The sequence below is a fragment of the Sorex fumeus genome, unplaced genomic scaffold (genome assembly GCF_029834395.1).
Source record: "Sorex fumeus unplaced genomic scaffold, SorFum_2.1 ptg000033l, whole genome shotgun sequence".
Classification (NCBI taxonomy): Eukaryota; Metazoa; Chordata; class Mammalia; order Eulipotyphla; family Soricidae; genus Sorex; species Sorex fumeus.
The window spans coordinates 31,750,643-31,764,126 of record NW_026606090.1 but is presented as its reverse complement, the minus strand read 5'-3'; the positions used below and the strand labels follow the sequence as shown (position 1 = coordinate 31,764,126).

The 13,484-nt window shown below is 35.9% G+C and overlaps 1 protein-coding gene across 1 annotated transcript in view; it reads right to left on the bottom strand.

The window, feature by feature from the left end:
- Positions 1-1,354: 1,354 nt before the first annotated feature.
- Positions 1,355-13,484, bottom strand: part of TINAG (tubulointerstitial nephritis antigen) — a 98,589-nt gene continuing 86,459 nt past the window's right edge. Inside the window, exons 10-11 of the mRNA XM_056116886.1 lie at positions 11,059-11,104; positions 1,355-1,489 (exon numbers count right to left, since the gene is read on the bottom strand). Of these exons, the coding sequence (XP_055972861.1) occupies positions 1,355-1,489; positions 11,059-11,104 (181 nt within the window). The remainder of the gene's footprint in view (positions 1,490-11,058; positions 11,105-13,484) is intronic.

The following is a 13,484-nucleotide window of genomic DNA, read 5'->3' as shown; positions in this document are numbered from 1 at the left end:
ACGGAGACCTAAAAAAAATGATAAAATGATAAGATAAGCTTCTGGAGGTCCTAATCCCAGTAAAGTGAATCCTTATTTGTGTTTTTCTGCAACAGGTCCAAGTATGTAGCTTCTTCTGATGGAGCAGCAGTGATTCAAGTGGAAAAGAAGGGCAGCAACTCTTCACCCTTTGTAACCTGTTTTCTCAAATCCTAAGCATTAGATTTTCCAGGTTATTTTAATAAGAGCACCTATGGTCACAGCAACATAGAAAAGGCTAAATTTGGAAAAGTAAGATAACAGAGTACCCAGAAATTAAGGCATGGCTACATCCCCCATTGAATTTAGAACAGGTCAGATTCAAATAACTACTCAGCTTTGCTTCTTCATTTGTTTCTATTTAAGATGCTAGTAAATTATGAAAACAGTATATACAAACTTCATTGTGACACTATTTTTATTTCTCTGATGTCAGAGAACTAAAATAAAAATTAGATGCAAATTAATAACAAATTAGTTTTTTTTTTTAGACTCGCAAGCAGTGAACTGTAAAATGGTTGTGAAAAAAGTATATTTATTCTTTCTGAATCAGGGCATCAAAAAGATGGGGTACATGTGTTGTCTTTTCAAATACAGTATGCAACTGATTTTAATAGATTTTTCACACAAGGTATTGCCTTTCAGAAATGGGGGTGTGCACATTTCAAGACTGTATAGGTCTTGTTAGCCGCTAAGGTTTTCTCCTTGCATAATATCCCTACATCCCAGATCATTACACAGTACCTAACAAGTTTTTTTTCTGTGGAGAGTTACTCTCTTTTGTTTGCAAATTACAAGTTAAATTTAGGTATATAAAAAGAAGATGTTAACATTTTGAGAAAAAAATTTAATCGTCTATTTTCATTGTTCTCTTGGCAAGACATAAGCAAACTCTAAGTTAAAAAAGCATTAATTGGTTGAAAGAAATCATACAAAGGGTAAATTGGCAAGTTGCTCTTGCTTTTTCTTATTTAAAGTCCTCCTTATTAAAGGGAAAAACCATGTCATTTCTACACCCTAATATCAAGAACATCTAATACCAATCTTATCACACTGCTAGTTACCAAGCAAAATAAAAAGATGTTGTCAAAAGAGAAATAAAAAAAAAACAATCAGGGAACTTTAAATTCATTTAGCTGATCTGCTGCCTTCTATTGTCTGTTTTTTTTTTTTTATCTAGTCATAATATAAAGCAGAAGTAATGACCCCGGGTGCAACAAGAAAACAAGTGCATCACAATAGTAACAAGGTTCACTGCCACAGAGAACCTCAATATGTCTCATTTCAGTTTAAGGGACAACTTCAATGCATGGCCTTGTAGAAATTTAACGCTATGTTATGGTTCATCTGAACTTGTCAGTTGGCCCCAAGCTGCAATAATCAACTTTTCAATGTCAGATTCATTTACTCCTCGAAGAATCCTGAAATAGCCATTCTCTCCCCATGAATTTCCCCAGGAATTGGCAGCAATCTGCAGGAAAAAGAAATAAAAGAATTCTGAATATTATACTTGGATATCTTAATTTTTTCCCATTAAACCACAAGGAACTCATGTTTATCTTTATTTTTTTTAATTTTTATTAGTGAAACACCATGAGGTACAGTTGTAGACTTACGATTTTTTGTGCTTGGGTTTCAGTTATACAATGATCGAGTACCCATCCCTCCACCAGTGCCCATTCTCCACCACCACTGATCCCAATATCCCTCCAACCCCCCATATATGCCTTTGATTTGTTGGAATTTGGAATTCTTAAGACCTAATTTGTTTGTTTGTTTGTTTGTTTGTTTGTTTGGAGGCCATACTCAGTGCTGTTCAGGGATCACCTCTGGAAGTACTTAGAGGAACTGACTTAAGTCAGAGATCTAACCTAGGTAGGCAGCATGCAGTACAAGCTCCTTGCCCACTCTACTAAGCCTCCGGCACAATAAATAAATATTTCCTACATAGGAACAAAAGTTACATCATTCATCAGTTAATTTAACATTCATGTATGCTCATGTTGGTAACCTGGGCTAGAGCGATAGCACAGCGGTAGGGCGTTTGCCTTGCACGCAGCCAACATGGCCGACTGGAGTTCAATTCCTCCACCCCTCTTGGAGAGCAAGCTACCGAGAGTATCTCGCCCGCATAGCAGAGCCTGGCAAGCTCCCCGTGACGTATTCGATATGCCAAACACAGTAACAACAAGTTTCATGATGGAGATGTTACTGGGCCCGCTCAAGCAAATCCATGAACAATGGGAGGACTGTGACTATCACTGTGACTATCATGTTGGTAACCACCAGAAGTAGAATAATACAGAGTCCCTCCAAACACCCAAAGCAAAATTAATTAACGTATGAGACTTTCGCATACCACATCAAAGGAAACTATAGCTATCAAGGGTGTACTCTTGAGACTCCCTCTATGAAAGGCAATAAAAGATACATAACATACAACCCTACAATCTTGGATTTTATGAAGACGACAGCTACTAGGCAAATAAAGGGTAGAACTATGCACAGAATACAGTTGAAATTAATAGAGAGGCATCTCCTTCATTTGGATGATTAATGAACGTTGCAGTACTTGTCGTCTGAGCATGAATGAATCAGAGATTTTAAAAAAGAAGAGAGGAAGTTCAGGTAAAGGAAACTTATAAAAGCATAAACACTAAAGCATACTGCAGCATGTTGCAATGAAACGAAGCAATTAAATTGTAATTAGGTCATATAACTGAAGCAGGTCGGTGGGTTGTAAGGCTAGAATAGAAGTAAGGACTCCAATACTGAGGAAATAATGGAAAATTATTGAGTTGCTACCAGCATGAGAAAAGAAAAAAATAGATTTGATTGTCTAATTCTGTGTGAAAGGAGAAGAATGACAAAGATGGATACAAAGGGTACACAGACTAGTAAACTAAAGTATTTGGGGAAACAAAAACATTAACAGTTTGTCAAGAACATCAGGGAGGCAAATCCATTCTATGTAATCTCTTCCACTTGAGGTTGTGCAAAATACAAGAATATAATGAAGTGTTTATCAGTGGTTACGTTAATAGGATGAAATTAATGATTTTGAATATGTGATTAAATAACAAGACTAACAAGACTGCGAATTAATCAAAAGGAAGATGATAATGCCAAGACTAAATAGGTGAGTCTTCTAAAATTTGTGTTGGAAGTTAGAAACTGTACTTCCCAATCCTAGTAAAGATATGCTTAAAGATATGTTGCTTGTGACAAGATTTTGGAGAATGCTAGGATGACTTTTCCAATTATTTGATTGCAACCTTCTGAACTTCTCTCTGCATGACGAGCAGAGAGAAGAACCAGATAAATTGCTGGGCGGGCTCTTGATCCAATGAAACTTTGAAATAATAAATTCACCTGCAAAGTTGCTGGGCAGCAATGAAAAACGAATTCAGGCATTAAGATATACAAATGTACTTTTGCATTAATTTAGATCATCATGCGATATTTTTCTTCCTTTGTTATCGTGATGAACTGTTTTGATTTATTTTAATATTTAAAACCAATTGCATGGTTTAAGGATAAAATTTCACTTGATCATGATGGATTATTTTGTTAATAAGTTTCTTAACTTTATTCTTTGATTTAGAATTCTATTTTATGAGAACGAGTAGCCTGTAATTTAATTTTCTTTATCAAGTTGTTTCTTTATCAGGGACGCTGTCTCACTTGCCAAGGCATCAAAAATCAGATGGGCTGGACACGTAATGAGGTTTACAGACAACCGCTGGACTAGAGCCATTACTGATTGGATTCCACGGGACATCAAAAGATCATGTGGACGCCCACCTACAAGATGGTCAGACTTCTTCATCAAGACCCTGAATGATCGGTTTGAGGCTCTGCATGTTCCTAGAACGAACAGATGCCACTGGGCTACGCTAGCACTCAACAGGGATGAATGGAGACGTTACTGGCACCCACTCGAGTAAATCGATGAATAACAGGGGATCAAGTGATCAAGTGTTTGTAATGATGTTTTTGCCAGTTTATAAAATGAGTTGAGAAAAGTTTCTGACTTCTCTGATCCCCATCTGGATTTTATACAAAATTGATTTCACTTGTTCCTTAAATATTTAGATGATTCAAGGGTCAGTGAGAGAGTACAGTAGGTAAGGCATTGTGACAACCCAGGTTCAACCCCTGGTACTACACGGCCCCTAAACACCACATATGGTCCCCTCAGCACCCCCAAAAATGGTCCTTGAGCCTGAGCATAGAACTAGGAGTAAGCCCTAACCATCACCAGGTACTCCCTTAGAAATTAAAAAAAAATAGATGAATTTACCGATTACACTATTTGAAACTGGTGTTTCTGTGAAATATTTTTTAATACAAAATCAACAATTTTTCAAAGAGCATCATAGCATAAGATTTTCTATTTTCATCTTGTGTGAATTTAGTGTTTATTAGATTGGTTTTGTTCAGAACCAGAGGTGCTCAGAGCTTCCTTTCAGCTAGCTGTGCTCAGGGACGCTCCTGGAGAGACTCGGGGATGCTATGTAGCTCTGGGGATTGAACTGCATGACTCGTAGGCAAGGCAAGTGCCTCACACACTGTCCCAACTCTTTATCTTATTGTGTGAATTTTAAATAAGCCTTTTTCCTAAAAATTTCAGACATACCTATAATTTCTCATATATTGCCATGAAGTATTTTATAAAGTTGTATTACCTACTTTATGTCTATTGAAATTCTACCAAAGTTCTTTTATAAAATTTCAATGCTTTTTTTCTACTCTACTTTTAAAAACAAAACTTCCTATTTAAAGAATGAACTTTGTTCTATACTATCATCTGTTATGTCTCTTCTTTGTTTATAATTATTTTCTACTCTTTGCCATCGTCTTCCTCTTTGCATGTATAAAGAAGGGGAAACAACTCCCATATATTTTAATGATTATTGCTTTCAACCTTTTAATTAAAACAATACATGGAAATATATTTAAATTAAGGAGTGACAGCTGAGTGGTAGGGCATTTGCCTTGTGCGCGGCTGACCCCACGGAGCCGGGTTCAATTCCTCCACCCCTCTTGGAGGGCCCGGCAAGCTACGAGAGTATCTCGCCTGCACAGCAAAGCCTGGCAAGCTACCCTAACATATTGGATATGCCAAACACAGTAACAACAAGTCTCGCCATGGAGACATTATTGGGCCTGCTCAAGCAAATCGATGAACAATGAGAAGACAGTGACAGTTTTTCTAGTACACATATTTGCTATTAAATTCACAGTTTTTGTCAAGTAATAAATTTATTAGCAAGTGCTAGTCTTTTAAGGGCTATGTGTTGGGCCATATCCGTGGTGCTCAGGACTTACTACTGCTGGCTTGGGGACCAGCGATCACTCCTGGCAGGGCATTAGGGACCAGATTTGGTGCCCAGGGTACAACTGGGTCAGCCATATGCAAGGCAAGTGCCTTAAGCCCTGTGCTATCACTGTGTTCCCATTTACCAACTTTTCTTAGCATAAGAAACAACACTTGATCGTGTGTGTGCACGTTATGTGTGTACGTGCCTCTGTGTGTGTGTGTGTGTGTGTGTGTGTGTACTCTATCTTAGTTTTAGTTATATCTGTTCTTTTCCTTTAAGTCATACTTTACGTAACTTAAATTATTCCATTGTGTTAAACTTGTCTATGTCCCAGAATATAATAAACTTGGCAAATATTTTGCATGAAGTAAAAAGAATAGATACCTATTAATAACTGTACATTAAAATTACTATTCTTAAAAATATTTTCTATATTCATATATTTATACTTTAGTTAATTTTGTCCCCATTAAATAAGTAAGAGTTACCATAATACTAAGACAATTTCATGTCTGTTTGTTTCTGTAACTTTTGCCTTTTTTATATTTTGAATCTAATATTTAAATCACGTTACTTTGCTTTGTTTGATTAAAAGTATAACCATATATGAAATCAAGTTTGACATGCAATCACATCATTGTGTTATCATTAAATTACAATTTTAGCTGTCACTGTCAATGTCCTCCCATTGTTCATCGATTTTCTCGAGTGGGCCCAGTAACATTGTGAGACTTGTTACTGTGTTTGGCAGATCAAATACATCATGGGTAGCTTGCCAGGCTTTGCTATGCAGGCGAGATACTCTCGGTAGCTTGCCGGGCTCTCCGAGAGGGGCAAAGGAATCGAACTCAGGTCAGCCAAGTTGACCACTTGCAAGGCAAATGCCCTACACGCTATGCTATCGCTCAAGCCATCTCTGACTTTCTTTTTTACTTGCTCTGGTGAAGTTAGTCAATAATCCTTTTTCTCTCCAGCTTAATACAGAGCAAATTGATATGAAATATCCTATTAGTTTCACTCATACAAAATTATTAATTAACATAGTTATATAGTAATACAATTACCAAAATAGCACATTCATCATCTCACATAACAACATTTTTACATGTATTGAGAAACTTTCAGCAACTTCTAGGTATTTAGTATTATTAAACTGTAATTTCAATTTCATCTATGAAATTCCCAAAATACTTTTATCTTATACTAGAAGTTTGCATGCTTTGTCTAAATTTACCCACATTTCCCCCAATACCACCCCCAGCCCCTGGAAACTAATCTATTCTGTGAGTTTAACTCTTTGAGATTCCACATATATTGAGATTATACAGTACTTATCTGAATTTTTCATTTGGCATTTTTGTCTTCCTTTTATCTATAAGCAAAAAACTTTTTCTTTTCATAAAATGAATGAAAAAATTTCCATTATGCATATGCATATATATTATTTGCATGTGATATATGCATATATATATCACTGTATCACTGTATCACTGTCATTCCGTTGTTCATCCACTTGCTCGAGTGGGTGCCAATAACGTCTGCATTCGCCCCAGCCCTGAGATTTAACAGCCTCTTCTTACTCATCCTTCCCATATTGGTGCCATATTGGAGGCTCTTTCAGGGTCAGGGGAATGAGACCTGTCCACGTTATTGTTACTGTTTTTGGCATATCAAATACGCCAAGGGGAGCTTGCCAGGCTCTGCCGTGGCATATATATATTCCTATATCATTTTGTGATGGTAATATATTTTAAGAAATGTATTGTTGGTCAATTTCACCATTGTGTAATCGTTGTAGTCTAATTACAAAAGTCCAGGTGGTATAGCCCAATACACTAGGCAATACGTACAGACTATTAAGACCACTGTCTTCTATGTGGCCCATCATTAAGAAAAACATATTTAACAACAACATTTACACACTTCCTTCTTATTGTGGTGAGAAGGTGCTTGGTGGTGGAATTGGTGTTTGAATATTATCTATAATGAACTACTGTAGAGTACTTTTATGAAAATAAAATATATAAAATTTGAAAAAAACATTTAAGCAACTATGACAATATATAAAACTTTATTCAATTTTCTGTTGAAGGTCTCATTTCCAATTCTTGGCAGTAATTAATACTACTTTAAATGCATATAGAAATGCAGTAATCTTAAATTAATCATTTTGTTTAATCCACATATGGGTTGGAGCAATAGTACAGCAAGTAGGGCCTTTGCCTTGCATGTGGCCAACCCAGGTTTGATTCCTCCGTCCCACTCGGAGAGCCCATCAAGCTATAGAGACTATCCCGCCCACACAGCAGAGCCTGGCAAGCTCCCTGTGGTGTATTTGATATGCCAAACAGTAACAACAAGTCTCATGATGGAGACGTTACTGGGCCCGCTCGAGCAAATCGATGAACAACGGGAGGACAGTGACTGTGTGACCGTGATATTACTTTTTGTGGACTCTTAATCCCAGTGAACATAGTAGCACTGTAACACTGTCCTCCCATTGTTCATCGATTTGCTCAAGCGGGCACCAGTAACAGTTATAAAAATTCACATTTTCAACAACAGTATACAGATATTCTTTTTCTTTGCATTTCTCTGATAATTGTTTAAACGACCTTCTGACAATAGGCAAACTATTCAGGTAAATATCTTTTTACATACTGATTGACAATTTGCCAAAAACAATTAGATCTTTTATTTTTAGTGTGATGTTTTCTCACTTTGGTGTTTATATTCTTCACAAATAAAATATTATTATTTGTATGTTCTTATATTTCTAGATTATATATATACATACTTTATATTTCCATATCTTCTGTATTTTCTCCATTGCATGGGTTAATTTTTATGAGTTTTTTTTCCCTGCAGAGGCTTTTTAGCGTTATGTAATCACAGTTGCTTCTCTTTTTGTTTTTCATGTGTTTAGTTTTATGTAAAAAAAAAATCAATGCAAAGTTCAATATCAAGGAGAATTTTTCTTCTGCTTTCTTCTAGATGGTTTTAGTTCAGGTTTTACATTTACACTTTTCAAAATAAAAGTTATATTTAAACCAAGAGCAAAATGTATTTACATATAAAATATTTTACTATTTAATTTATGATTTAATTTTATCTTTTCAACTCTATCACTATAAAGTACCGAGTTATGAATTTTTTATTTTTTCTTCTGGGAGTTTACAAAGCTTTCTAAATCGCTGAGTTAATGTCTCTTAGTTTAGGAAGTATCTTTCCTATCATGCCTTTTGTCATAATTGTGATGATACAATTTTATGTAGATCAAAACATTTTATTGTTCCATCTGTCACCATTGTTTCAGCTGTTTATCATTATTTTATATTTTATGTGTACTCTAATGTTAATATATTTTAATGAGTCTTGAGATTGCTAATTCTATTATTTGACTAATACAATGAGTTCTTAGTTGCAATGCTGCCTTCAAGAATTCATTTGTGAAGTTAGAGGGTTAGTGCATGTGTTGTGTGATTCCCTTGTTGCTAAACTGGCTTTGATTCCCAGCACCACATAGGCTCTTCTAAAACCCACAAAGAATGACACCTGAGCACAGAACTCGGAGTAGACCCTGAGGCAGCAGTGGCGAAAAAAAAAAAAGGGAAAAGAATTGATTTATAGTATGTTGAAATCCTTTATAAAATTGTATCCTTTTATCAATATTTTTAAATGATTATTTCAGTCTAAATTTAAGTACAAGCTATTGGTTCTGTAGGAGCTGTTTTTCCTTGTTATTGGTCACATTTTCTTGCTCTTGATGCCTTATAATTTTCAAATTTATGCTTGATATTTTGTCATAATACTTGTAGAGGCTGACTTTGAGGCTATGTTTCAAAGATGGTTAACCTTTCATTTTTCTTTAAAGAGATACCATGAAAGATTAATCACCTTGGTTTTCCTTCAGCAACTGAGTTGAATCAGACTGGAGTTTTTGTTCAATTTAATTCCTTCTTGATTTCACCTCCTAAGTTATTCACTACCCCAGTGATCCACACTATTCATATTAGTCCACACATACAAAGAAAAGAGACTGGCTATGTGTCGAAGATTCCTCTAAAGGAAAAGCTGACCAGATTCTCTTTTTCCTAGGTATGTTTCTCTGCCTAACGCAAATCCCACACTTTGCTTTTGCAAAGACCTAGTAAAAACTCCCAAGACAAAAACAAAGAAAAACAAAACAAAAAAAAACTTTCTGATATCTAATTTATTTATTTATTTTTTAAATGGGTTGGCAGAGAGAGATAAGGCCTGCACACCTGATTCCAGCACCTAGGGTCCCTAAACTCCAGTTGGTGGCTACCTGAACGTCTCCAGGGAGGCCCAGATAACACATAGAACCACAAGCCTGACAAAGTGAAACACTTAAGGCAATGTGCAATTGTGATCTTCTATAGAAAACAGTATGAAGAGTCGTTAGCAAACTGAAAATGAAAGTATATGAACTAGCAATACTAGACCAAGGCATTTCCACAAAATACAGAAAAAAAAAAACTGATTCTGTAGGATTTTGTATCTCTTTTTCAAGCAATCAAGAAAAAAATCCACAGACGTGGAATTAACCTTATTACTCACTGATGAGTAACTAGACTCAGGGGTGGGTAAATATACACTAAATGAAATACAACTCAGCTATTAAGAAATGAAATTGCACCCTTTTAACAAAATGAGCTTGAGGTTATTATGCTAAGTGAAAAAAGTTGGGGAGTGAAAAACAATTGCCTGACAGTTTCAAACCTGGAACGTACATAATCAAAGCAAATACATTGCTAAAACACAATAAAACTAACTTCCTTCTGTGGAAAAAATAAACTGATTATCAGAGGGAGAGGAAATGTGGGTAGGGGCTGGGGAGAGAGAAATACGTCTAAAGTATCATTTTGGTAGTGCAATGACAATAGGACACTGGGTAAATGTAACGAGGAGTACACAGTTATAGAGGGGAGAGGCTGTCCTCCCCAAACATTGCAGCATTGTAAACAACGGAAAATGAGTAGGATTTATTTTGCAAATTAAAAAATGGGAGGGAGGGAGAGGGAGAGAGAGAGAGAGAGAGAGAGAGAGAGAGAGAGAGAGAGAGAAAGAGAAAGAGAGAGGCATCTACCATTAAGGCACGGTGGGGGTAGAACTGAGGACATTGATGGAGGGAAATGTGCACTGGTGAAGGTATGCGCGTTGAAACATTTTTTGATTCCTGGCATCATCTACTTCCCCCAAACACCAGCAACAATGCCTCGTGAGCACTGAGCCAGGAGTAATAAGATCCTAGCACTACTAGTTTGGGCCAAAAATTTAAAAATAAAATTCTAAAAGTAAAAATAAATAATATGCTAAATTATGGGATGGAGTGATAGCACAGCAGTAGGGCATTTGCCTTGCACGCTGCCAGGCCAAGCCGAGCCAGGTTCGATTCCTCCACCCTTCTCAGAGAGCCTGGCAAGTTACCAAGAGTATCTCGCCCACACGGCAAAGCCTGGCAAGCTCCCTGTGACGTATTCAATATGCCAGACACAGTAAAAAAAAAATACTAAATTATACAAAACAAAAAAGTAAGCAACTGACTGCTGGAGATTGTCTGTTCAAATCTTCTTTAGGTTATTTTTTATATACATTTAGCATATTGTATACTGAACATTGGCTCTTTATTAGTAAAGAAGCACATACATGTGTGAGTGGAAATGACCAAAAAATTGTTGATAAAATTACATACCCAAAACTTTTCTTTCTGCCCTTGAGCTCCTCTCAGTGTTCCCCACCTAAAAAATAAAAAAGACAATAAATATTGATATCGTTAACATTTGAATTGCACTTTGAGAAGATGCAAATTCTTTCAGTATTATGTTTCATTTCTAATTTCCTTTGTACCACACTATTTTATGATGTAACTCTCATTATTGCTGAACAGAAATGTGATTGTATATGTATTTTCATTTTGACCATAGAGTTACTTATTTGTACAAAATATAGTCATCTATATCCATATGACTTGAAATCATTATTCAAAGACAGTAGGTTTTGAGGGCAACTGTGGTACAAGGTTTCTTAAAGTTGCCTCTTCTTTTTTATATGATAGCTCTCTTAAACTGCTTTAAATAACATAAAATAAAAATCTCCAAGACTAATGATCAAAACTAGGAAGCAAATACAGATAGTTGCTGAAGGTGGTGGGTTATATAAAAATATATGTACACATTATTTTATAAAGTGACTACATGCCTAACATGGAATTTCTATGCACATATATACATGGAAATCACTTTTGTACTTTCTAATGTAGCACATAGATTTTATTAATAACTTATTTTTTGCTTTTTTACTTTTTTAACTTATTTTAACTTTATTTTTTCTATTGAATATACCCAGTGAGGAAAATATGATATTTTATTCTATTTACCTATGAAGATTAAGGTATCTTTAAGATCATAGAAGGTGAGATATTGAGCTAAATTCAATTCTACTCTCTTCTTAATATATTATATTGCTTCTCTCACATAAAAGCACAATTCACAAAGGTAGTATATCCTGAACATTAGTTTTACATTCTAGAAAGCATAACTGCAACTTTTACACAATTTATAAGAAAATAGCTATGCTTATTTTTTCCATCAAACCATCCCTGTCATTTTAAATCCCAGTGTCAGAGTTTCTTCAAATTAAATCATGACCTGCTATTATATAACGAACATTTCTTCAAAGAAATACAAATTTGTTGTTTCAATATGTTTAATGTGTCTATTTATAGAATGTTGTCATCAAATAGGATACAGAATATAACGATAGCATCAGAGTATGAAGGTATTGTGTAGAGATGGCCTTTGTCTAAGCCAGGGGTCTTGGGCATTCATGAAAATGCATTAATACATTAGAATCTTTAAAAATGGAAGGAGAAAGGAAAAGTTGTTTGGAAGATGGAAAACACCAATTAGTACATTTTCTTTCTCTGGTGCCTGATAGAGGTTAAGAATAATAATTTTGCTGATATTGTAAGGCCGGAGATAGAAATGTGAGGGCTGCCCGGGCTAATAGCCATGAAAGAGCTAAGTGGTAGGAAAGAGTTAACCAGAAAACTGTAAAAGCTGTGAAACTAGAGCTGCAAAAGCTGGCTCAAAAGAGTCATAATGTAGCTCCCACCTACACCCTGCTATGACCTTGTGGTGGGCCAGATATGGGGACATGTGCTCAGATGTTCCGAAGAAGTTCATCTTGTGCAAGTGTCGTGCTGTTCTTGGTAAAGCTGCAGATTGCTGTACTGTAAGATTCCTTTGTTTATTCTTGGTTATAAAAACCCACTGTACTTTGGCTCGGGGCTCTCTGCCTCTGTCCTATTTTTGGGACATGTAATGAGCCCCAGCATGCTTGGGCAATAAACCCTGTGTGTGTTGCATGAGAAAGTCTCTTGGAGTCTTCCTTCATGGGCAGTGAGCGTCTCGACCCTAACAATATCTACTTCTGTTTTGCTGCATACTAGGGCATTATGAAATACTTTTAAGATTCTGAATATTCCAAGAAGACTAATGTTTGAGTTTAAGATGGTATGATTTTTCAAATACTTTTGTGACTTTATAATTGCTTTTACATCCATGTCACTTTTGTTTAAAAAAAAATCATCTTTGAAAAAATGTATTAATCATAACATGGGACTGTCACTGTCTTCCCATTGTTCATCGATTTGCTCGAGCAGGCCCAGTAACGACTCCATTGTGACACGTGTTACTGTGTTTGGCGCATTGAATAGGTCGCAGGTAGCTTGCCAGGCTTTGCCATGCTGGTGAGATACTCTTGGTAGCTTGCCAGGCTCTCCGAGAGGGGCAGAAGAATCAAACCTGGGTCGGCTAGGTCGGCTGCATGCAAGGCAAACATCCTACCCGCTGTGCTATTGCTCCAACCATATAACAGGGGACCAAAATATTAAAATGTAATGTATACTTCCAATAGAAAATCATAACTGAAACTTTATGTCACTCACTTTTATCATGACTGCATAACAATTTTTAAAATTCTTTGCCACCCAGTCAAATTTCCTTTTGGTTGGACTGGCTACTGGTTACTTACATCCATACATAAAATACAAAAAAATAAGAAGAATCCACGAAATCATCCTTTCTCCAAAATTAAAGCAGAGAAGTCTCATAACTT